General features: G+C 35.3%; 1 protein-coding gene across 4 annotated transcripts in view; it reads left to right on the plus strand.

Moving 5' to 3' along the window:
• The window catches only part of Ac76E (adenylate cyclase type 2 Ac76E), a 1046273-nt gene that overhangs the window by 910232 nt on the left and 109315 nt on the right, over positions 1 to 26726 (plus strand). For all 4 annotated transcript variants that reach the window (XR_011335836.1, XM_069845293.1, XM_069845295.1 and 1 more), the window contains exon 11: positions 2810 to 2968. Coding sequence is in view for 3 of the 4 variants with exons in the window: in XM_069845293.1 (XP_069701394.1) it covers positions 2810 to 2968 (159 nt within the window). In the remaining variant the exon portion in view is untranslated. The remainder of the gene's footprint in view (positions 1 to 2809; positions 2969 to 26726) is intronic.

Genomic DNA, 26726 nt, shown 5'->3' on the forward strand with positions numbered 1-26726 from the left:
AATTTCATTTGTTTCCGAAATGCGTAATGTACTCGTATCATCACTGAACTGAAAATACAGACATGGACCTAACTAAAATAGTCTGACATTATTCTTAAGGTGGCAGTATAAATTAAATGTACGATCATTTGCGAATAACCTTCACAGTTTTATTTTATAGATATACAATACCTAAATACATACGTATATACTATAATAGAATCTTTATTCAGATTAATTCAGGAGGAAAGGGCCATATGTTGAAGAATGATATTATAGGCGATTCTAGAGGAAAAAAATATTATATAAACATATGTTTTATTCTCAGCGGCTTTGGACAAAACCAATGCCAACCATGAGGAACGGGAATCGAGCAGTTGATAGTAAACTAAGAGACTGTTACCTGTATGGTGTGTTTGATTGTCCATTTCTCTTCACATAGCGAAGAATATTGATGCTCCACTTGCATGTAATGTTCGTAATAATCAACCATAATTTACGTCGCGACAAATATGAGCAATTCTTGAAAATGCTATTTCAATATTTGGGCAGTAGTGTATTGCTATAAATAATCCTGTAGCAGTTTGTATTACAAAAATTAAAAGAATTACAAATTCCCCTGTCAACCTCGATGCACATTACAGCTTTTGTAGCCAGATGCCTTGTTGCTAATTTTAGCTGGTTCGTACATTCCTTAATGTCATTACAAGTATTCAAGACGCGGACAAGCAATTCTGGACAATGTTACAGGAATCTTCGAAGTCAATCGTGACAGTGATAGGTGTATTCTGATGTGAAAATAAGGTTTTTTCATGTGCATCTATTCTGCAGAAATACTGTATGTTATAGTTCATGTCTAAAATGAACAAAAACAAGCATCTGACAATGATGTAAACACAAATGGCAGAAAATCTACCTCTATCTGTCTCGCGTAAGTGCAGTTGTATTAACATGTGCTACTTATACTGTGACGTCTCATGAAATGCCATTACCAGTTCACGTGACTTTTTCAGTTTAATTTCATTTTAATAATACAGATATCCTATATACAGCATGTGGCCCACACCTGTGGAGTAACGGTTAGCGCGTCTGGCCACGAAACTAGATGGCCCGGGTTCGAATCCCGGTCGGGGCAAGTTACCTGGTTGAAGTTTTTTCCGGAGCTTTCCCTCAACCCAATTTGAGCAAATGCTGGGTAACTTTCGGTGCTGGACCCCGGACTCATTTCACCGGATATTATCGTCTTCATATCATTCAGACGCTAAATAACCTAAGATGTTGATACAGTGTCGTAAAATAACCTACTACTAACTAACCTGCGGCAGGTTTCTAAAAAATGTAACACTTATATGGGCAGTGATTCACATTTTAACCTCAAAATTTCTCCACTTGTTCACCAGTATGTTCATCACATGTAAAGAACCTTTTCCATGTGGTTTGCAGAGCTAGGATATATAATTTCTTATGGAATTGCTGCAATTTAATCCGTTATTCTCTCTCGCAGATCGTCATAATTACGTGGCTTGGTTGCCTATATACGTTCTTTCATCATACACCACAGCCAAAAATCGCAGGGAGTAACATCCGGCGAACGCTCTGGCCATTTCATTGATCCTCTTCTACCGATCCATATTCGTTGCATATGATATAGCCGAATTCCAAGATCCATCCTCAAGATTTCCCATACAGTTGACCTGGAGAGAACAGATTCTGCATTGTATTGTATTGTTGGTTTGTTTGGACTACGTAAGAAAGTGTCTCGTGCAGCAACTATATTTTCAAGGGATCGGTCTGTAGGATGAAGTTGCTTAATTCCGTGATACGTTTTATTTATTTAATGTCACGGGGTTGGGTATCTTGCTAGGAAGTTCACCGATGCCTCAAAAGTAGGCGAAAGATGTAATCTTTCGAGAAAGATGTTTGGCGCTATGGTCGAACAGCAAAGCTTTGACTTCAATTTTAAAAAAAAGTATCACAGGATTAGGGGTATTACGGAAAAAGGCAATTTTACCCTACCTGGTCGACTGCTGTTTGTTTTGTAATTGTCAGCAACTGAGCCGGTTTCCAAGAACTTGTCATTAATGCGGTAAATAGTTAATCTAAATGGTGGATCACTGTTGAAGCAGACTTCATATTTTTGCGAACCACTCTGAAGGACTGAAACGCCTCCATCTATCCCGCAATCTTTCGCCTTTGATAAAAATCTTAATCTTATAGACATTTCTACAATAGGGATGAAAATAAATTCATTGTAACCGTGGAAATACCATGACCTATCTTATTTTGAATAAATGAAAACATGTTTCCCCTAGGTCTTGCGTATAATGGCATTAATCACATAAACAAACTGAATTGTTACCCACACTTGTTAATATTCCTTAGAGACACGGTATATATTTTAAGATTAGGGGAGAGTTGGGTATTATCGGACATCGGATAATATCAAACAGTGCGTTTCTTTCACCTACCATCAGATGGTAATACCTGAATAAGATGGTTACGTTTCTGTATGAGACATCACAGAAACGTAACCACGTCATTCAGGTACTGTCATCTGGTGGTAGATGAAAGAAACTCGCTGTCCGATATTACCCGATGTCCGATACTACCCAACTCTCCCCTATTTTATCAAATTTCCTCCTGGCCTCACTTTCGATGGAAAGTGAAATCCATGCACTCTCTCCATGACTATTTCACATATAGCTGCGCTTGGCGGGATGCATCACTGTGATTCGGTACAATACAAGATAATATTAGGTTAATGGACAACTGTCCAATGACCGTAGGACACCGAGTTGAGATATCAAAGCGTTTGTGCTTTGTTTTGCAGGTTCGTACGCGAGGCCACGGGTTTCAACGTGGACATGAGGATCGGAATTCACACAGGCAACGTGCTGTGCGGTGTGCTGGGCTTGCGAAAGTGGCAATTCGACGTGTGGAGTGACGACGTCACGCTGGCCAACCATATGGAGTCCGGAGGTGTCCCCGGGTAAGTACAGTTTCATCCTCAAAACCACTCTGTTCTAATCCCTGCTGTGATGCGGCACTGAGTTGATCCAAACATTTGCATTGCCTTGAATTAGGTATTGCTATATCATAACCTACACTGCTATACTATGCTCTTCTATGGATCCGAGGATCTCTGGTTCAGAGTCTGCCAAAGATGATTAATTTTAAAGGGCGAAGCAATCCTTAGCATAGACTTCTTCGGGAAGAAAGCAATCCGCCGCTGTGCAGTAATAGTTAGCATGTTCGACCGTGAAGCTAGCGGGCCTAGGTTCAAATTCTGGTTGAAGAAGTTACTTGATTGAGCTTTTTCCGAGCTTTTCCTCCCTCAGCAAATTCAAGCAGAATTGCTGGGTAACTTTCGGCGTTGAACCTCGGACTCGTTTCGCCTTCATTAATTTCAACTTCATCTATTATCTTTCAATAGTTTCAGGTCGACCGGAGATGCAGCAGATGTAGTACCGTGATAGATGATATCTGAAGGAGATACTAGGGTGGATCGGAAAGTAACGCACAATAATTTTTTCTGCGTTGGTATTGCGGCTGAGATGTTGACATTTCACCGACATATAGTTCCAATTTTTCACTATAGACTCAATTTGTTTTGCACGTGCAGCTCTAGCGACAGAAGCGTTAACTACGTAACAAAGATGGCACGCATGTTACTGTAGTCAACTTGTGAAGAGCAGTGAAGTGTTGTGTAATTTTTGTGGGCTAAAGGACATAACCCGAGTGAAATTGACAGCGACATGTGTGGCGTGTACGGAGAACACTGTATGGACCGTAGCAATATCTCCGGGTGGTACTCGTTCTTCGCAGACGGCCGTGAGAACCTTTGTGATTCGCTACGTTCCGGGCGGCCAGTAACAGCTGCAAGCCAGCGGAATGTCACAGGCATTGAGGCGGCAATTTTGAAACCGGCGGATCCAACTGTGAACCTTATCTAAGCAGTTCAACATTTCATACGATACGGTGTACGATATCGTGCATTACACATTGAAATGTCATAAAGTTAGTGCCCTCTGGGTACCTCAGAACTTGACCACAAGGGCCAGCGAACGATGATATGCTTGGACCACTTAATGCGTTACGCTGCAGAAGGGCATAACTTTCTGAAAGGAATTGTCACTGGTGATGAGTCCTGGGCGTACTACTACACGCCCGAAACAAAGCAGGCCTCTATGGAGTGGTGCTTCCCCAATAAAGAAAAAATTCAAAGTGACATAGTCTACTGAGAAAGGCTTGTGACAGTGTTCTGAGATTTGCACGGTGTTTTGTTGGTGGACTTTGCTAAACACGGAACCACTATGAATGCTGAAGCCTACATTCAAACGTTGGTAAAGTTGTGTCATGCATTTCGTTTCAAACGCCGTAACATTAATGCTGACGATGTCAAACTTCTTCATGACATTGCTCGCCCCTATGTTGCGGCTTCTGTTCGTGGGGAAAATCAACACATTTGGTTGCGAGGCGCTCCAGAATGGCATCTATGAACCCGTCCAAACTGCTCATATGACTTACATTTTTATCCATACAAAATTCAGGTGGTACGTCAGTTAACCCTTTCCGCTCGAATGAATCAATTTAGAATCACTAACATTTCTGTAATCTCTGACTCATATGATGATTCCATTTGGTATCCTAAGAAGTAGTTCCATTCTTTACCGATGAAGTGCAGCACCCGTAGTTCCTTGGCCAACTGTTATTAGGAAGAGAATTCCTTTTTTTTTTTTTTTTTTTCTATATGGTGTGTCTATGACCTTGTGAACCGGAAAATCATAAAATTTATGCAAAAATTCAGGTCAGAAAGGGTTCAAATATCGCGATATTCTGAACCGAACGGCGCTTTACGAGGAATATATGACAGACCATGTACTTTATGATCCAACGTAGGATAATTTAAAAAAATAAATTCTTCATGTAATGTAATTGTCCGTTCCTTTGTCACACTCTGCACTATCATTAGGGTAAAGTTGCCTAATTCCGTGATATTTTTTTTCACTGAATGTCACAGGGTTGGGTATCTTGCTAGGAAGTTCACCGATGTCTCAAAAGTAGGTGAAAGATACACTCTTTCGAGAAAGATGTCTGGCGCTATGATCGAACGGTAAAGCTTTGACTAACATTCGATTTTAAAAAAGTATCACGGGATGAGGGGTATCACGGAAATAGGCAACTTTACCCTACTAGGGATGAAAGTTCAGACACCGAATCTATGAAGTTAGCTCTCACATTATATAAGTCATATTGTTTTCAACTCACAGTAGTACAGGGACTTGTACTGAGCACTACTATGCTTGAATCAAAACATTTCTCGATATATTCTGGTGACTAAAAAAAAAATAAGGTATAACACACATTTACGAAAGCGACTTACTTCATTCCCTTCTTTCTAGCTTACCAGGCGATGATAGAAAACAAAAGATGCGAAAACGAATGAGGTGTACAAACAATTGAATGCTCTTTCATATTTAAGTATAAAAATATAGGGGTGTCATTTGAAATTTCAAAGTGGGAGTGGCTGGGGGCATGGGGGTGAAATCTAAAATGCTATTAAGCCTGGTTTCAGACTTCCCGCTCAGTATCTAAATTGACGTGTTTTTTGTTTACATTGAATTCAGTTTAAATAATTAGTTATTTAGACTGGGAAGTTTTGAAATGAAAGCCTGTATGTAAGCTTGAAAAGAATATATTAAAACGTGAATATAGCACTTTAAAATCTAAAAAATAGGACTTAGAATACTCTGGAATCCATCTCTTCAATTAGGTTGGGAATCAAACCCGGGCCGTCTAGACAGAGGCTGGCTCGCTAGCGCTGAGCTACAGACACGAAATAGCGATATGTCAGAAAGAAATGTAATAAAATAATCCTTGCCCACGGTAGAGAAACAATAAAAATAAATGATTTTCTAGACGGCAAAATGAAAGCTTTGAAAAACCTATTTATAGAGTCTTATTGGGCATAGGCTCAATGAAGCTTGTTGTTATTAGCGCTAGTTTCCGATCAAAGCCTCCTACAAGCATTTTGTTTGTGCGGAGGCGAGCGTCGCCATGGCAGCCGAGAGGTATGTCCAATAAACTTCTCATTCTGCTGTGAGATAACTTCGTTTTGCCCCCTGTTGTCTGTCCAATATGCGCTTCATTCAAATTCAATAAAAGGCCTGTCCGGATGGACGGACGTATCTCAGCAGATCATATTTTTGTTGCGGAACATAAGTGACACATTTGAAGAGTCCACTGCAAGAATGATGGATGTCATTTGGAATACATTTTTCAGGACAAGCAATTGAAAGTTTGAAATGCTTAGCGCTCAAAGCTTAACTGTGATTTTCCGATCATTACTGGACAATGACTATCAGTGTTAATACCATATAACTCTCTATGTATATTGTATATGTCTTAAGCTATGCATTGACAGTCTTGGTTCATTTTCGACAAGAAAGTGACATCCATCATTCTTGCAGTGGACTCTTCATTTCTGACATACGTAAATCTTCTTTACTGTTTTCTATAAATTTGGCTTGCAGTTAAAGGAACGAGCCAAGTTCGATCTTGATTTTGGAAATTAATAAAATATTGTTGTTAACTGAGGCTGAGTTCTTGGCTATAAAGCCATTAACTCTCTTGCTCTCCAATATAGGAAAGTGATGTAGCAAAAATTATAATCGTTTTAATGTAGACACCATGGTTTTTTTTGTTATGGCGGTTATATGACCTACATGCAATCTCCTAACTGCAAATCAAGATTTCAGGTATAACTCCCTGTAAAGTTGATTTGAATAATTTCGAGGGAAAAATTGTTCCGGAGCCGGGTATCGAACCCGGGACCTTTTGGTTTAACGTACCAACGCTCTACCACTGAGCTACTCGGGAACTCTAACCGACACCGATCCAATTTTTCCCTCTATATCCACAGACCTCAAAGTGGGCTGACAACCGTCAAGCAACCAACTTCGAGTGCACACTAACTCCGTGTGACTTAAATTGTAGTTTTCTGTTAACGAACAGTAACGTGTATTATGCAAATCAAGATTTCAGGTATAACTCCCTGTAAAGTTGATTTGAATAATTTCGAGGGAAAAATTGTTCCGGCTCCCTCGAAATTATTCAAATCACCTAACTGTTTGGAGGACCACACCTACCGCTGGTTAGCGCGTGTATATGACCTAGCCAGAAGGATTTCCAAACAACTCCACCGACCATATCCCCTCTACACCACTTAGGAGACGCTTATGCATGCCATAGCAAGTCAGTATGACGAAATGGCATTTTCTCCGTTACTGTTTCGTATACCGCTGTGACTCGGTCCCCAGAGCCTCGTTTGTTGAAAACAGGTTGCGCCAAGAGAAGGTGAGGATGGGATTTGAGTAGAACAACCTTTCGTCTTTGCTGCAAGCTGATGGATTTTGTAGCCATTTTTACATAGAGAAGATAACATATTCATTGTATCCATGGAAATACCATAACATACCTTTTGAAGAAATGAAATGCCCCCAAGGTTCTATGTATAATCAAATAAACATAAACTGAATCACTACCCATGTAATTTTAACATTTTTTAGGGACACGGTGTAATATGAATACAGATAAGATCTGCTGCCTAATTTATTTCCTTTTAATGATCATGGTTATTATTAGTTATATAACAGAAATATAATACTAAATGTTGAAACACTGTTCTGTAGTAGTGTATCCTATTAGGTAATAGCGAATAGAACCTTATACAGAATTACAGCTAATAACTCCAACACATTCCAATCTTCATCAGAGGAAATTCTTCTCAAAATATGTGACTGATTCTCAATCAATAAATTAGTATTAAATTGTAACAAAACTAACATAATTCAATTTAAATCCTGTCCAAATTCAACCTCTAAAATTACAAGCGCAATAATTAACAATAGGTCCCTAATAGAAACAACTACAGTCAAATTTCTTGGCTTAAAAATCGATAATATGTTAAATTAGAAAAATTATATTAAAGAAATTACCCCCAAACTAAATTCAGCATGTTTTGCTATTAGATCTGTGCAAGAGATTGTAAATATCAATACTTTAAAAACAATATACTTTTCATACTTCCGCTCGATAATGAGTTTTGGAATAATATTCTGGGGAAATTCCACAGATAGTAACAGTATATTCCTGCTACAAAAAAGAGTAATTAGAATAATAATAGGTGCCAAATGTAGGGAATCTTTAAGGACTATTTTCAAGAAACTACAGATAATGTCCATGGCTTGTCAGTATATTTTTCATTAATAATCTTCCTCATATGTAATCGTGAAAACTTTGTAACTAATTCAACAGTTCATAGCATAAATATGCGTCAAAAATGACATCTATCGTGCTATCAAAAAGAAGTGCGTTATATGGCGGTAAAAATTCTTAATAGCCTCTCTATGGATTTAAAAAAATGAAACTCAAAACTTAAGATTATTTAGGGCCAAATTAAAGAACTACTTAATTTCTCACGCCTTCTGTTCTGTAGGTGAATTCATGACTTACAACAACTCTTCATGAAATTGATACTTAAATTTTGTGTTTTACTGTAAACCTCTTCTGTAGGCTATATATTTCAACTAGACTGTGACTATAAATTAAGACTTTACAGTAGTATTAAGTTTTTTTTTACTTGTTCCTTATTCCAGCTGTGAAGCAATGTACGATTACCATGGAATGTTAATAAATACAATACAATACGTAATTCAACGCAGAGGTTGGAATACTCCACTTAGACCACTGTTCACTAAAGCGCTGACGCCATGAGAGGAAGTCTCTTTTTGTGTTTTTAGTAGGAGCTTGCAAGCAGCAACTCCGATCTTTATACTCAAAGGTTGCGCAAATGTTGTTAGTAGGAGCTTTCACCGTTGCCCTGTCTTGCTATTCCGCCCTTCCTTAATGTGTTTGAGATAGATTAAAATGACTGCATAAACATCCGAAAGAGGCGCAACACGTTTACCAATACTTTCTCACGCGCTAATCAAAACACAAATTAATTTCAAATTCAGTCTAAGACTGTGCTGTTCACTACTGGGTCAGCGAGACGCACACGGCACTCTTTCCCACGTAAATGTAGGCTTAGGATATACTTAATTTACTCTTCTCCAATAAAGGACACTTCGATTTACATAATTGTATTCAAATAGATCTCCGTCTAGGAAAATCTCGACAGTAAAAGACTGTCGGAGCGTGGTGCGACCACATCATCCCATAATGCAGAGATACTATAAAAAAGCATGCAACTCTACCTCAATATTCCTCAAGCGTCATCAAGGAGTAGTCTAAAGGGGATCTCATTATTATTATTATTATTATTATTATTATTATTATTATTATACAGTAAAATCTCTATTATTCGTTTTAATGGACGGGAATAGTAAACGGTTAATCGAGGAAAACGAATAATTCAAGTTATCAATTTTAATAGACCTAGATCTATCTGTTGCAATTTAAGATAGGTACTTTAAAAGTAGTTTTGTTCTGTATTTTCTCACAAATAATTTCCTTTTTCTGTCTATTGTAAGTTTGCTATTGTTACTACTATAGTCCCGTCGCTCTTATTTCCGGCAGCCAATCACGTTGCAGATCGGCTACATTCAAACGTGTGTGTCTTGTGATTCGCTGATGATGACATTATGCATTTCCTAAAACTCGATAAATACTTAATATAATCGCCCGCCATTTTGGCTCTTTTGTTGGCGTTCGCAGAAAGCACATGAGGACGTTATTTGCCGCTAAGTTATATGCTGAATTACAGTGTGTTTGATTTATTATCATAGGTGCTACGACATGATAATGTTTAACGGTGTGGCAAATAAATTCCTCATCTGTTAGCTCGGCAACGAAAGAATAAAAATGGCGCACGATACTACCTACATAGACTTTATAGAGCCTTCACTTCCTAAGAGGTAAGCAAAGAGGAGGAGTCACGCCAGGAATAACAGCGTCGCGACTATAATAAATATGCGAGCAAAGGTGTGCAAAGTTAAATTTTATGATGATCGAAATAGAATGAAATTATTTATTTAAGCTTGACACAGAAACGACGCATTCAGCGCTGAGTTAAGCTGATGGTGGGAGGCAGGATTCAGAAAGTAAAAAGGAGCAGTCTAAGCCATTACGGTAGGTAAATTGCTAAAAAAAACGCACTCTTTTTGTTGGTGTCGGATAATCTTAATAAATGAATGAACGAATGAAATGCATTTATTTATACATAATAGATACAAACACATGTACATAATCCTTCGCATGAGCCTTTACTCCTATTCGTGCTGTAACTATGCACAGTTTGAATCTTCACAGAAAGAAAGAAAGAAAGAATACTAATAATTGTCGGATAAACTGCAGAACGGTTAATCGAGGTTCTGCTGTGTTAATAATAATTATTATTATTATAATAGTTGTAATAATAATGATAATGATAGTAATAATAATATGCGTTATTAAATTATTTATTTATCATTTTTATTTATTTATTCATTATTTTCATTTATTTATTATGTATTTATTATTTTCATTTATTATTTACTTATTTATTTATTTATTTATTTATTTATTTATTTATTTATTTATTTATTTGTTTATTTATTTATTTATTTACTTATTTATTTATTTATTTATTTATTTATTTTTTATTTATTTATTTACTTATTCATTTATTCTTTCGCGAAATTGTCGTAGGACGTTCCAGGAGTTTCTCCTAATACCATGATGATAATGATGATGATGATGATGATGATGATGATGATGATATACTATTCGAGGTTTTTATTTACACTGTATTATGTCTTAAGAATCGTATTTACTATTCTTAAGATTTGTCTGAGTTTTATAATTTTTATGAGCATCGTTTTCATTGTCATAGTACTGCCGCATGTAATTAAAATCTGAAACTTGACGCAGACATTTATGCTGTGATTTTGTTTCATATTGGTTCTGTTTCGAAAATTCCATTATTTTATGATGTTTCAGTGATATCTCTAGTCCAAAATCTTTAGCTAAATTTATTTTCCTTGCAGATTGTTTTCTAAATTAACGGTTGAAACTTGATCACCTGTAAAGAGTACATTATTTATTTGTTGTGTTTGTTACTACTCTGACTTTTCTGTCTCAGAACTTTTATTGTTATATAAAGCTATTTATTTTATTTCTTGAAAACAACTATACATCATTTAATTTCCATCTAAAATTCAGTTCTGCTATAATAATTTCAGTAAGTACGACAGCATGGTAATGAAACTTTTACGACACTTGCGTGTTGGTGTAGATAGGACTCAGGTTGCTAGAAATAACCTACATTTATGTCCCTTCGACCCTCGCACTTTAACGCTAAATAAAATTTCTTGATTCTCCATGTTGTGTTCTTCGGATAGTTCTCCAAAAGTTGAACTTATTAGTTGTTACTCATACCAGTTTCATGAAAAGCACAGACATGAGTTTGAGTCTTATCTCAAGCATGCTCATCAGCTGCTATAGTAAGGCCCTGTGTCATATTGAGTGGAAGCTTGACTTCATGGTGACCCAACGCCATGGGTGTCCACTGGCTTACGTTGTCGCTGATAACTAAGAGTTTCCGCCCTCACATAAGCCCGCGATCGGTCCCTATCCTGTGCAAGATAAATCCAGTCTCTATCATAATATCCCACCTCCCTCAAATCCATTTTAATATTATCCTCCCATCTACGTCTCGGCCTCCCCAAAGGTCTTTTTCCCTCCGGTCTCCCAACTAACACTCTATATGCATTTCTGGATTCGCCCATACGTGCTACATGTCCTGCCCATCTCAAACGTCTGGATTTAATGTTCCTAATTATGTCAGGTGAAGAATACAATGCATGCAGTTCTGCTCTGTGTAACTTTCTCCATTATCCTGTAACTTCATCCCTTTTAGCCCCAGATATTTTCCTGAGAACCTTATTCTCAAACACCCTTAATCACTGTTCCTCTCTCAAAGTGAGACTCCAAGTTTCACAACCATACAGAACAACCGGTAATATAACTGTTTTATAAATTCTAACTTTCAGATTTTTTGACAGCAGACTGGATGATAAAAGCTTCTCAACCGAATAATAACAGGCATTTAATTTTCTCCCGAGTATCATTTATATTCGTTACTGCTGCTTGAATTTTTCCACATCTTCGAAAGATAGGCCTAAATTTCGAATTTTTTATATTTCCATTTCGTACAATATTCTGGTCACGAGACATAATCATATACTTCATCATGCCAGAGACTGTCGGACAATATCAAAATTCAAATTTAAATTAAAAAATCACATTCTAGTTCGTGGAATTGCTTGCTGAACACATGTCAGGTTGCGCAACTTCACCTTAATCCATGACATATAGTAAATATTGTAACTATGCTGTTGTAAAATTGAAAAGTAATATGTAATGTATTTATTATTATTATTATTATTATTATTATTATTATTATTATTATTATTATTATTATTATTGTCAGTTATCAATATCATCATTGCTATCTCTGTTTTCTTTCTTTTTTCTTGTATTAGCTCGATGAGAGCTATAGTGTTCTTTTGACTCTGTTGACCCTCTACAGGGCTTTAACTTAATTTGTATTATTTTCATCAGTGTTCGTATTTCTTTTTTGTATTTATATGTGCTATCTGATAGGATGGAAGAGAAGGCCTTATGGCCTTAATCCTGTCAGATTAAATAAATAATTTTTTTTTTGTTCTTTTTCGGGATTTACTTCCAAACCTATCGCTTTACTTGCTTCAAGTACAATTTCCGTGTTTTCCCTTATCGTTCCTGGATTTTCTCCTAACATATTCACGTCATCTGCATAGACAAGAAGGTGATGTAACCCGTTCAATTCCAAACCCTGTCCGTTATCCTGAACTTTCCTAATGGCATATTCTAGAGCGAAGTTAAAAAGTAAAGGTGATAGTGCATCTCCTTGCTTTAGCCCTCAGTGAATTGCAAAAGCATCGGACAGAAACTGGCCTATACGGATGCTGCTGTAAGTTTCATTGAGACACATTTTAATTAATCGAACTAGTTTCTTGGGAATACCAAATTCAATAAGAATATAATATAAAACTTCTCTCTTAACCGAGTCATATATATTTTTGAAATCTTTGAATAACTGATGTACTCGACCCTTATACTCCCACTTTTTCTCCAATATCTATCGAATACAAAAAATCTGACCATATTTATACAATTTTAAATTCAAAGTTGTCAGTGCCTAATAGGATACATATTTCAGCATTCAGAACAGGATAAACACTCGGGTATAACCTGGTATTTTCCTGCTAATCCTGCGTCTTGCACTTTATTCTCAACTCTGAAAAGATCTAAGCGATTCACAGGTCTCGCTACATAACGGTCTCATATCACTCCGCCTGAAAGCAACTCAAATTTTATCTTGTCTTTTGTTAACTTGTATTTACAAAGAATTAGAAAAGAGTGGGCGTCTGCAGTATTTCCTGGATCTGAAGGAGGCATGTTTTGTTATACTGGACATTGGCTTTATCTTTTTATTCCAATATCCACTTGATTGCTTCGCAACGTATCTTAGAGAATTACAAAAAAAGAATTGCTTGTGAAGTGGCGTATACAGAGCGTTCATTTCAAAACTTCCCAGTCTAAATAAAATATATAATATAAATAGAATTTAATTAAACAAAAAACACGTCAATTTAGATATTGAGGGGAAGTTTAAAACCAGTCTTAACTGATTATTAAGGTTCACCCCCAGCCGCCCCCGCTTTGAAATTTCAAATAGCACCTCTATCTTGTGGTATAGCTGAAGAGGTGAAACTTGCCATGTAAGCTGTGCGAAAGGGGGAAAAAAAAAGGGTTTGTTTCACGCTGGTTAATACCAGTGGCGAAGCTACATTCATGCAACTGGGTATTCTAAAATTCATACCTTATATTTTTTTGTAGATAAACTCCAGTCGGCGTGTTTTTCGCTCTGCAAAGATGTCGATGATGCGTTCTTTGAAGATGTCGTCTCTGGAAAGACTGTTTAACAAACCCTTCTCAATAGCCAGAGTACTCAAATTGGTCAGTCTAGAATCTGACATGGAGTTCCTTAAAAATATCTTAACTCTCTTCAATGCACTCATACTTCGTTCACTCGACGCAGTAGATACAGGGAAGGTGAGAATCAGTCTTATGAGCCGCACTGTTTCTTGATAAATTTTTTCTAAGCCATTGTTCAAAAAATATTTCAGCAACAAACCTGCAGGCAAATGCTTTGTTTGGTCAGAATAAACGTTTGTGAGTTCATTTTGAAGCTGTTCACTGTCAAAGTATGGATACTTTTTTACCAATGCACTCAACTTAAGTAACGGAAACACTCATCTATAAGCAGGGAACTGTTTTTCATCGAGTAATTCAACAAAATTAAAGTTTTTAAGATCTTCAAATCTCGATTCCATCTGTGTATGGTATCAATTATTTCAAAAGCTAGGACTTGTAGTCTCATAAATGATCCTGATCCTGCCTCATTGTTCAGCACCTTAGCATCTTTGATGCACTCCTCAACAGTTTCCTGATTTCTAAGAGATTTTACATTCGTTATAGCATATTTTACTTCATGATTGCAAATGCTGATATTTGATGTATACTTTATTTGCAACACACTGTATAAGTGGTCAATGTAAACAAATATTTTCTGATAAAAACACAACAAGAAAATGAAGGTTGGATCTTCTAATCTTCTTAACAAACCAACAGCGCCATTATAGGAATCTCCATCCCAGTCTTCATCATTGTCAATAATATGAGACATCGCTCTTCTTAGTTCCTGAAAGTGAGCAGTTATAGTTGCTGTAGCTCTAGAGTGATAATTCCAGCGCGTAGTGCTTTCTTGAGGGAGTTTGAAACCTGCCTCTCTTAAAAGCATAGATCTTTTTGAAGATTTACTGAAAAATGTGTGAAAGGCTGTCAAATCATAAACAAAGAGACGAACTTTCTTAATCGTTTTGGCACCATACAAAAGTACCAGATTAAGTCTGTGGGCGTAACAATGAATGAACATTGAATTAGGGCACTGCTGCATTAACCCCACCACGAGAGCCTGACATCACTGAAGCACCGTCATAAGTTTGACAGATGAGCTTATTTTCAACTTTGCTGTCTTTCATCACATTCAAGATAACAGTTGATAAACCTTCGACGGTTTTGTCTTTTGATACATCAAAGAATCCTAAAAACCGTTCTTGTACTGAATCGTTCACACAATAACGAAATATAACACTCATCTGTGATTTACAAGACACATCTAGTGTTTCATCTGCTTGAACTGACACGAATTCCGCCAAGTCTAATTCCTTCTGAATTGTTTCCTTGACTACTAATGTTGCACATTCAATTAATTCATTTTGGATTTCACTTGAAGTCCCTTTAAAGCCCGATATGGATTCCAACTTTTCTCTAACAAACTGCTCTTCTTGCGCAAGCATGTCCAATATTTCTAGGTAATTGCCTTTATTTTCTGACTGATCGCTCTCATCGTGTCCACGAAATGAGAGCTCTTGCTTTCCTAAGAAGCAGATGACTTGAATCAGTCTGCCAAAATATCGTCTATTGCGACTCACCATTTCGTTGTGCTTGAGACTCGAGAGCCGAGCCGCTTCTGATAGAGCATGCTCTATTCTGAGTTGTCCCAGAAGATGATATCGTTCTCAATTAAGAATATGTTTCTTAGAAATTTGATGTTTTCGTGCTCTACGATAGAAGCTTTTTCATACATGCAATCCCAGTTTCACTCCATTCTTTATTATCGCCTTCACCACCAAACAGAAGACAAACGTAACAATGCATCATGCCGGTCGTTACACTTGCTGTTAACCATTCATATTGCTCATACCACTGAGACTGAAACTTACTTGACTGATGTTTATCACGCTGTACAATGTTTAGATGAGGTTTTGGTCTTCTCTCTTTCACTGCACATTTCTCTTCATAGGGCAACGAAGAAAATGGTCTTGATTTCAGATACACTATTAGATCACTACACTGATCCATGTTTTTAAACTCACAAACAAACATGAACTGAAATACCGCTCTCACTTCACTTCATCGCGTGGTTATTTAAAGACGCTGCTGCTAACCAATACAGTCATGCTCCTGCGTCGAAAAGTGTCATTAGAAAAAGTTCGTTTTCACGAAGTATTCTTTACCAACTGTTAAATGTATTTTCAATTTTCACGTTCGTTTCAGTAGCTAATCTAATTCGAATTCTATACTATAAGTGTATTCGTAGTACCGAAATACCGCACCCACAGTTGACTGAATAAAAACGAAAAGTGAATAATGGATGATACACGATAATAATGAACACAACTGCACTTTACGGAAACAGACCGACGAAAAATGAATACTGTCCTCTAGTATAAGTATTGCAGATCTTTTTGTCACTTGTGAGGAAAGAGGACGTTAGCAAGCGAGCCTTTATGGTGATGGTCCTGTGCAGGATTGGGTCAAGCAAAGGGACTCGGGTAGACAAGGGAGGAACATTGACACCAAGGAAAGTATACTCACTTGCTTAGAAGAAATCGACCTGTAGGCGAGACGCCTCCATTACTTTTAAACTAAAATACAGTAGGTCTACTAAAAGAGGATGAACAAGAGAGATCGTTCTCAATGTATAAAATTTTATGAGGAAATAACCAGAATAGTAAAAAATAAGTAGCAGATGCAAACAAGATGTCTAACAAATGTGAAGGCCACACCTGTGGAGTAACGGTAGCGCGTCTGGCCGCGAAACCTGGTGGCCCGGGTTCGATTCCCGGGGCAAATTACTTGGTTGAGGTTTTTTCCGGGGTTTTCCCTCAACCCAATATGAGCAAATGCTGGGTAACTTTCGGTGCTCGACTCTGGACTCATTTCACCGGCATTATCACCACCTCATTCAGACGCTAAATAACCTAAGATGTTGATAAAGCATTGTAAAATAATTTACTTAAAAAATAAGAAAAACAAAGGTGAAGAGGATTTTGCCTGAACAAAAATAACATGAAGCTGAAGGATTATCAGGGAAGAAACGTCAATGCAAAAGACCGCTATTGATATTGACAACTTTGACAAATGGAGATCATAATAATAACAAAATACAATGAAAGCAGTAGTGATAGTGTTGTGGAAAAAATTTCTAACAATAACAATAAACTCACAGTCTGTAACGTTTTATTAGATTTGGTTTTCTTAACTTATTGGCATTATATGACTATTTACACGAGTTCTGAGTGTACTTCTACTGTCACGGCGTTTGGCAGGATGGTGTCTGTAGGGGGTTGCAGCTGGTTGGGAGACATACAAATTGGACAGTGACTCGCTTCTTTAACATTTAAAATTTCAGGGGCCAAAAAGATCTGCGATACTTTTTTTATACCATAATTTCTCACACACTGACAGACTGCAGCTTTGCCAACCATGGCCGAATTCGGCTAAACGTAGCTTTTAGCAGAATGGTCGTAGTCGAATGGCAAAGTGTAGCCGAATGAGATTCGATCGAATGACCATTTGTGAATACTCGATTTTATTTGTAAACACGTTCTTCCATCAAATTTTATTTTCTCACATTCTAATAACCATAAGAAGTTTCTCGCTTCCTCAAAAAAATTACGAAAACATAATAGAAAATTTAAGTTAGGACTGAATTCCGGACACTGCGACCATTATTTATGGCAACATGGCAAGGAAAACTTTATTATTTTCAGTTTCCTTTTCCTGTTATGTGAATTGCGCCCATTGTTTAATGGTCAATTCCTGGATTCGTGAATTCGCCGACACCTGACAGTGTCTTTGTTGGGAGTCGACTATGCAACAAAAATGAACTGGCCCTAAATTAATTAATGACATTTCCAACACATCCGCCTTCGAACATTGTAACTATAGCATAGGTCATAGATTCTGGTTATTACTCTGTGAATGTGTGTTGCTTCATTTTGGTATGTGTAGCTGAATTTCGGACCTTTGTAGCAGACTCACTAGTATTAAGGTTGGTAACGCTGAATGACACGTCCGGAGCATGTCCAGAGTCTAGGCTCTTTCCAGACTTCACAGCACACGGTTTAGCATTAGTGACGTATGCAAGCACTCCGCTTGGCGCATGCGCATATGCTTTCTCTATCAGCTGCAGCGAGGCTGATTTGAAGCAGTCTCCTCATTCAGTGAGTGTATAACTCATTGGTGAGCAGCCATAATGTAGTTGTGCGCTGGTCCCGCGCCGAGGAGCTGGCGTCAATCCTTCCGTAACTAGATAGCGTAATACCGAAAACTAGAGATTTCATTTACTTATACCAATGGAAACAGGAAAATGAAAATGCGCTTATTTCTTGAAAATCCCATGGGTATTCTAAGGCTCACAGATTACCCTTCAGCTTCGCCCCTGGTTAATACTAGTATTATACGAATCTACCGACACCGAAGTTCATCTCAGACTAAAATCTATCTTCCCCCTCCGTATCCAATGGTGATTTATTCACGGCACATGTTAAAGTCATAGGACAAGTCTTCCCTCCTCTCCTATACTTATGTTTTAAAGAGTATTCAATTGTTTATACATCTCATTGATTTGTTTTCTCATCTTTTGTTTTCTATCGTCGCCTGGTAACCTTTATTGTTGTTATTGTCTGTTGATTGTAGGATGAAAACACAATTTATTTCGTGTAATTTCCTGAATTTATTCATTAAGAATGATTTCTGTTCTCTGTTGAAGAGTATACACCATTTTCAAATAATTTGATACACAAATACAACTATGCAAATCAAACTTTCAGGTATAACTCCCTGTAAAGTTGATTTGAATAATTTCGAGGGAAAAATTGTTCCGGGGCCGGGCAAATACAACTATTACATGGAATGCTGAATAGTCTTTGTAGTTTTATTCTCTTCAGCTGTAATCATTAATAACAACAATCCAGGTTGCAGGCGACGATAGAAAACAAAAGATGAGAAAACAAATGAATGAGATGTATAAACAATTGAATACTCTTTCATATTTACGTATCACAAGTTAGGGGCGCTATTTGAAATTTCAAAGTGGGGGAGGCTAGGTTAGGGAGTGAAAACTAATATGTAATTAAAACTGATTTTAAAATTTCCCCTCAATATCTAAATTGACGTGTTTTTTGTTTAATTAAATTCTATTTAAATTATATTGTTATTTAGACTTGCAAGTTTTGAAATGAACGCCATCTATACACAACAACTTCAACTGAATTTCCGAAAGCAACGAAATTTGGAAACTATCGGACTTTCACTCATGGAATAGATGAACATCATGTGTGACGCAAAAAATAAACTCAGTGTCATCCATAAGCAAACCGTGAAAAATTTGGAAGCAGTCCTTGAAAGTAATCGGGGTTAAAGAAGTTTATTTATTGTTAGCCAGATCTTCATCGCAAAAAACGTGAAACCCTCCAGAAGAGATTGTTGTCGGCCACATCCATTTGAAATTTGCACAAGTAATCTCATGCGATGTCGAAGATACTGTCCGATCACTGACGGAACTTAACTTCTGAAATATAGAGACATATCTTGTGACACATTGTGCTACATGCCTTGATTAACTTTAGAATGCCTCCAAAAACTACATCGTGACATATATAAATGTGTAATTTGTAGAGACCGGATTTTAAAGGGAAAATTTTTCATCAAAAAGGGACAAAAAAAGGAAAGTTATACCCAAAAAAATGGACTTGAAAAAGTACTGTATTATTCCCCAAAACACACTTCTGCACATTCATGGATAAACATGGCATACACAATCTTACATTTATCCTTCACAACATAAGGGAAGTATTGTGTTTGATATAGTCAAAAAAGCACTTCAAAAAAGACTACATAACTCTCTCAAAAGGGTGCTATTCTAATTGAGACACACTTCAGCACATTCATGGAAACATATAGCACACACAAGTTTATATTTATCGCTTCACAATGTAAGGATATTGTAGTTGATCACATTCAACATTTCAATATGTTTCAATACGATTCTGGCTCTTTGAATGTAGAATGTCTTTATAAACAGAAAATGACCGCTCAACATTAACTGAAACCAGAGGTGAAAATTTTCTTTTTATCCTGAATTCTAAATCAGCACACTTTATTAGTTTTTCAATGTCTGGAATCAAAGGAAGAACGATATTTATTTTCGCTTGCTCAGGAAGTTATAGACCTATCGGAAAAAAATATAGAAAAATTATCTAAATGTTTGCGATATTCTGTCAAAAAAGGACCAAAATAAGAGATGTTTTGAAAAAGGGGAAAAAAGGGAATATGAACTAAAAAGGAGGGGAAAAAAAGGAAGTCACAACCACATAATTTGGTCGGTGGAAGATAGTTTTGAACATCGTAATTAATTATTTCATGTTTCGTCTTGAAATAAAAAAGTGATGCGCTTTAAAATACGATCTCTAGTAATTCATATAAAATTAATGTCTGCATTTAGAATAAAAACTTATTTAAATAACTATAATTTTTAACTTCCTATGCAATTTTGATATTACATATCTGTAGTGCTCGGGAAAAGTGACACAAGTCAGTTTCCACAAACCTTTTTTGATGATTTATTGACAACTTACGGAACATCTGTTCGCTTGGAAAAAAAAATACATAGGTATTCTTCCCATTACAGTAATTCATACAGACAAAAATCAAATCGACACCTAAACCAGTGTAAGTTGTCAATAAATTATCAAAAAAGGTTTGTGAAAACTGACTTATGTCACTTTTCCCAAGTACTGCAGATATTTAGTACATATTTTAAGATATTTATAAAGGCTACATATTTATGTGCAGTCCCAGGAACAAATTTGGGCCACGTGAATTTTTCAAGTTCCATTTATAGGGTCTGTACATATTTTAGGATTAATATTACATAAAAATTCGGACTGTAGTAATGACTACTCATTATAATCATCCACAGGAGGATGAAAATTATTTTTTTATCAACCGTAGGAATGAGGGTGGAAACGCACGCATGCCAGCGACACTGTGGCGTTGTCATTGTGATACTCAATAGGCTTTCCGTCATTATTGCTATTAATATCAGTCACTGCGTTTTGTGCAGGCGGTTCGTGTCTATGAACGAAATGTCACACTACCGCTACTTTAACATGTAACGGCAAAATGTCGCAACTACATGTTATTTGGGGAAGTCTTACGCAATGTATGACGTAACGCACTCCCATACACGCTTACATGTTACGTCGGACAGTGAGCAGTAAACATAAGTTACTGGTGGATCAATCAATATGTCCAGTTCAAGACTATTGAACATTTCCAAGAGGAATGGAAGGAAAAATATTTTGATGTAAATACATCTATCTATATCGAAGGGTAATTAGAGAAATCGGGTGACGGAAGCGGGTAACGTAATTAGGGAGCGAAAAGTGTAACACTGATTAAACTTGTGATAACTCAAAAACTAAAAGCCCCATGATATTGAACTCTTATGATGGACTGCAAGAACGCATTTATTCCTTCGTTACCCGCTAACGGACCAAAAAGTTCGAAAGACGTGTTGCAAGGAACATCTTTAGTGTTATTGGTCCGTTAAAGGATTCATTTAACTTAAAGACCTGATTTCCCTCCTATAATAATATTTATTCCTCCGTTAGACAGCCATCTTACGTACATTTTGTATATTGGCGAATAGTTGATATATTTTGATTCATCATAATGTTACCTGTGTGAGAGTCAGGCATGCGATATTTTGTATAATAAGCCTATATACACGATATTATAATAAGACTGCATATCGATGGCTGAAAAGTGATACCTCGTATCTGTGCATTTGCAGGTAAATAAGAGAAAACTTCGAAATGATTTTCTCAAAATAAATAGACCTCTTATATATGTTTCTGCTTTGTAAGATCTTCTATTCGAGAACAAAATATTAGTACACTGTCCAATTTTGTGAATACAATAATAATGTAGCCAATCTAAATAATAATAATAATAATAATAATAATAATAATAATAATAATAATAATAATATAGTTAAACTAAATTACCATTTTGGTAGATAGAGGTATCTCTTCTTAGCCATCGATATACGATAAATTGATTACTCGTTTATTTATTTACTTATTTATTTATCCATTAATTCTTCGAATAGCAAAGTTATTATTTATTTCTTTATTACAGACTCTAGTTCATCGTCTGACGACGAGGTTATGACCTCTGTAGTCTGCCTTTTTATTTTCTATAAAATTAATGCACCTCGTGCGCTATTTCTAATAACAAATACCCGTATTTATCTTTCTCACTGCAACTTCTCTTCCTGATTTCGTTCTTGTCTGTATTAGTCTATATTTATTGCAAATTTTGATAACAATAAAAGCAATGCCTCACGTCATTCTAGCAGCCGATGTTCACTTTTTATTCATTCACGTACTATTGCGTCACTTGTAAAATCCAAAGATGCTTGGTTAACGATCCAATAACTAGTTGTCCGTTAAATGCCTCTTCTGCAACCCGACAATCCACTAACTTTAAAGGTCCACTAACTAATGGAGGAATACATTATTTATAGGTCTGTTTTCTTGCAACCCAGCATTAATGTAAAATTATCCGAAAAGAAAGAGTTTTATTTACATTTACAATATTGATCGTTCTTAATATTGCAAGTATCTAAGTTCCGAGCGTGAAGCCCTATAATCCAAAAATTATTGGATTATTGGATTTTTTATACTATGTTGTTGTTGTTTAGTAAAATGTCCGAAGACAGGTTTGAACCTCATAAATGATGCCAATTAAGACATTACTCATAAGACAACTAGCCAGGAGATAATGGTCTATTTAAACTAATATTGAACAGAAATATATTATATTACCATGTGAAGTTTGACTAAATTCATTTCATAAACGCCCTACATGTGCCACAGAATATACCTGTACGATTGTCCCATTCTCTCAAAGCTCTCTCGAGCATTTGTTTGATCAAATTTATTTGTTTACTTCAAGAAATCTCTTATTTTGTCATGATTTCTTGTTACAGTTTCCTGAAGCAGCACTTTCATGTAATTAAACTTCTTTGCTCTTTATTAGACTTGGAAAATTAACTTTTTATTACCGTGTTACTTTGTTGTATATTATCCGTCGTTCCACTCAGAGTAAAACTGTTATATGGGACACTAAATTCTCCAATACTATTCTCTCAAATTGAAATGCAGTAATCTGCACCACTAACAGCAAAATTGGAGTAGCGAAATAATAATAATAATAATAATAATAATATTATTATTATTATTATTATTATTATTATTTATTATTATTATTATTATTATTATTATTATTATTATTATTATTATTATTATTATTATTCACTTCAGTTCGGTTACAATACGGGAGACTAAAAAACAAAATTTCATAAATTATTCACTTCAGTTCAGTTACAATACGGGAGACTAAAGTAACAAAATGTCATATAAGAAAATTCACAAATTATTCACTTCAGTTCACTTACAATACGGGAGACTAAATAAACAAAATTTCATAAATTATTCACTTCAGTTCAGTTAGAATACGGGAGACTAAAGAAATAAAATTTCATATAGAAAATTCACAAATTATTCACTTCAGTTCGGTTACAATACGGGAGACTAAAGAAACATAATTTCATATAGAAAATTCATAAATTATTCACTTCAATTCAGTTACAATACAAGAGACTAAAGAAACATAATTTCATATAGAAAATTCACAAATTATTCACTTCAGTTCAGTTACAATACGGGAGACTAAAGAAACAAAATTTCATATAGAAAATTCACAAATTATTCACTTCAGTTCGGTTACAATACGGGAGACTAAAGAAACATAATTTCATATAGAAAATTCACAAATTATTCACTTCAGATCGGTTAGAATAAGGGAGACTAAAGAAACAAAATTTCATATAGAAAACTCACAAATTATTCACTTCAGTTCGGTTACAATACGGGAGACTAAAGAAACATAATTTCGTATAGAAAATTCACAAATTATTCACTTCAGTTCAGTTACAATACGGGAGACTAAAGAAACAACATTTGATATAGAAAATTCACAAATTATTCACTTCAGTTCAATTACAATACGGGAGATTAAAGAAACATAATTTCATATAGCAAATTCACAAATTATTCACTTCAGTTCAGTTACAATACGGGAGACTAAAAAAAAATTTCATATATAAATTCACAAATTATTCACTTCAGTTCACTTACAATACGGGAAACTAAAGAAACAAAATTCCATATAGAAAATTCACAAATTATTCACTTCAGTTCAGTTACAATACGTGAGACTAAAGAAACAAAATTTCATATAGAAAATTCACATATTATTCACTTCAGTTCAGTTGCAATACGGGAGACTAAAGAAACAAAATTTCATATAGCAAATCCACAAATTATTCACTTCAGTTCGGTTAGAATACGGAAGGCTAAAGAAACAAAATTTCATATAGAAAATTCACAAATTATTCACTTCAGTTCGGTTACAATACGGGAGACTAAAGAAACAAAATTTCTTATAGAAAATTCACAAATTATTCACTTCAGTTCAGTTAGAATACGGGAGACTAAAGAAACAAAATTTCATATAGCAAATTCACAAATTATTCATTTCAGTTCGGTTAGAATTCGGGAGACTAAAGAAACAAAATTTCATATAGAAAATTCACAAATTATTCACTTCAGTTCGGTTAGAATAAGGGAGACTAAAGAAACAAAATTTCATATAGAAAATTCACAAATTATTCACTTCAGTTCGGTTACAGTACGGGAGACTAAAGAAACATAATTGCATATAGAAAATTCACAAATTATTCACTTCAGTTCACTTACATTACGGGAGACTACAGAAACAAAATTTCATATAGAAAATTCACAAATTATTCACTTCACTTCGGTTACAATACAAGAGACTAAAGAAACAAAATTTCATATAGAAAATTCACAAATTATTCACTTCAGTTCGGTTAGAATACGGGAGAATAAAGAAACAAAATTTCATATAGAAAATAAAAAAAAATCACTTCAGTTCAGTTACAATGCAGGAGACTAAAGAAACAAAATTTCACAAATTATTCAGTTCAGGTACAATACGGGAGACTAAAGAAACAAAATTTCATATAGAAAATTGACAAATTATTCACTTCAGTTCAGTTACAATACGGGTGACTAAGGAAACAAAATTTCATATAGAAAATTCACGAATTATTCACTTCAGTTCTGTTACGATACAAGAGACTAAAGAAACAAAATTTCATATAGGAAATTCACAAATTATTCACTTCAGTTCGGTTAGAGTACGGGAGGATAAAGAAACAAAATTCCATATAGAAAATTCACAAATTATTCACTTCAGTTCAGTTACAATACGGGAGACTAAAGAAACAACATTTGATATAGAAAATTCACAAATTATTCACTTCGGTTCAGTTACAATACGGGAGACTAAAGAAACAAAATTTCATATACAAAATTCACAACTTATTCACTTCAGTTCACTTACAATACGGGAGACTAAAGAAACATAATTTCATATAGAAAATTCACAAATTATTCACTTCAGTTCGGTTACAATACGGGAGACTAAAGAAACATAGTTTCATATAGAAAATTCACAAATTATTCACTTCATTTCAGTACCAATACGGGAGATTAAAGAAACAAAATTTCATATAGAATATTCACCAATTATTCACTTCAGTTCGGTTACAATACGGGAGACTAAAGAAACAAAATTTCATATAGAAAATTCACAAATTATTCACTTCACTTCGGTTACAATACAAGAGACTAAAGAAACAAAATTTCATATAGAAAATTCACAAATTATTCACTTCAGTTCGGTTAGAATACGGGAGAATAAAGAAACAATATTTCATATAGAAAATAAAAAAATTATAATCACTTCAGTTCAGTTACAATGCAGGAGACTAAAGAAACAAAATTTCACAAATTATTCAGTTCAGTTACAATAGGGAGACTAAAGAAACAAAATTTCATATAGAAAATTCACAAATTATTCACTTCAGTTCGGTTACGATACAAGAGACTAAAGAAACAAAATTTCATATAGAAAATTCACAAATTATTCACTTCAGTTGGGTTAAAATACGGGAGGATAAAGAAACAAAATTTCATATAGAAAAAAAAATAATCACTTCAGTTCAGTTACAATGCAGGAGACTAAAGAAACAAAATTTCACAAATTATTGACTTCAGTTCAGTTACAATACGGGAGACTAAGGAAAGAAAATTTCACTAATTATTCACTTCAGTTCAGTTACAATACCGGAGACTAAAGAAACAAAATTTCACATAGAAAATTCACAAATTATTGATTTGATTTCAGTTACTAAAGAACAATTATATTCTACCCTTTGGCGGTTGGGCTTAAATTAAGAGTATTTCGAGAGACAGTTTTACCTCGCTTAATAATTTTCCATCATTTTAAGAAAGTACAAAAGTTTCATGCATGAGTAGTTTAAGTTGACTGCAGTTTTCAGTTTCTAATTTGATTAGAAGTGCTACGCTCCTGTTTCGAACATCTGTCCACTCATTGTTTATGAAAGAAAACACTCTCTCTGTACGAGCATTACTGTCTGATATGCTTAGAACAAAACTAGCACCCCATTTTTTTTGTAACATTAATGTTTTTAGCTTTTAAACTGGTGAGCACTAAAACCCATTTCTGGCAAGCATTTACCTTCTAAAAGTACAGCACATTTTAATGAATCTCTAGAACAAAAAGTTCAGCAT

Source organism: Periplaneta americana, chromosome 14 (genome assembly GCF_040183065.1).
Source record: "Periplaneta americana isolate PAMFEO1 chromosome 14, P.americana_PAMFEO1_priV1, whole genome shotgun sequence".
NCBI classification, from domain to species: Eukaryota; Metazoa; Arthropoda; class Insecta; order Blattodea; family Blattidae; genus Periplaneta; species Periplaneta americana.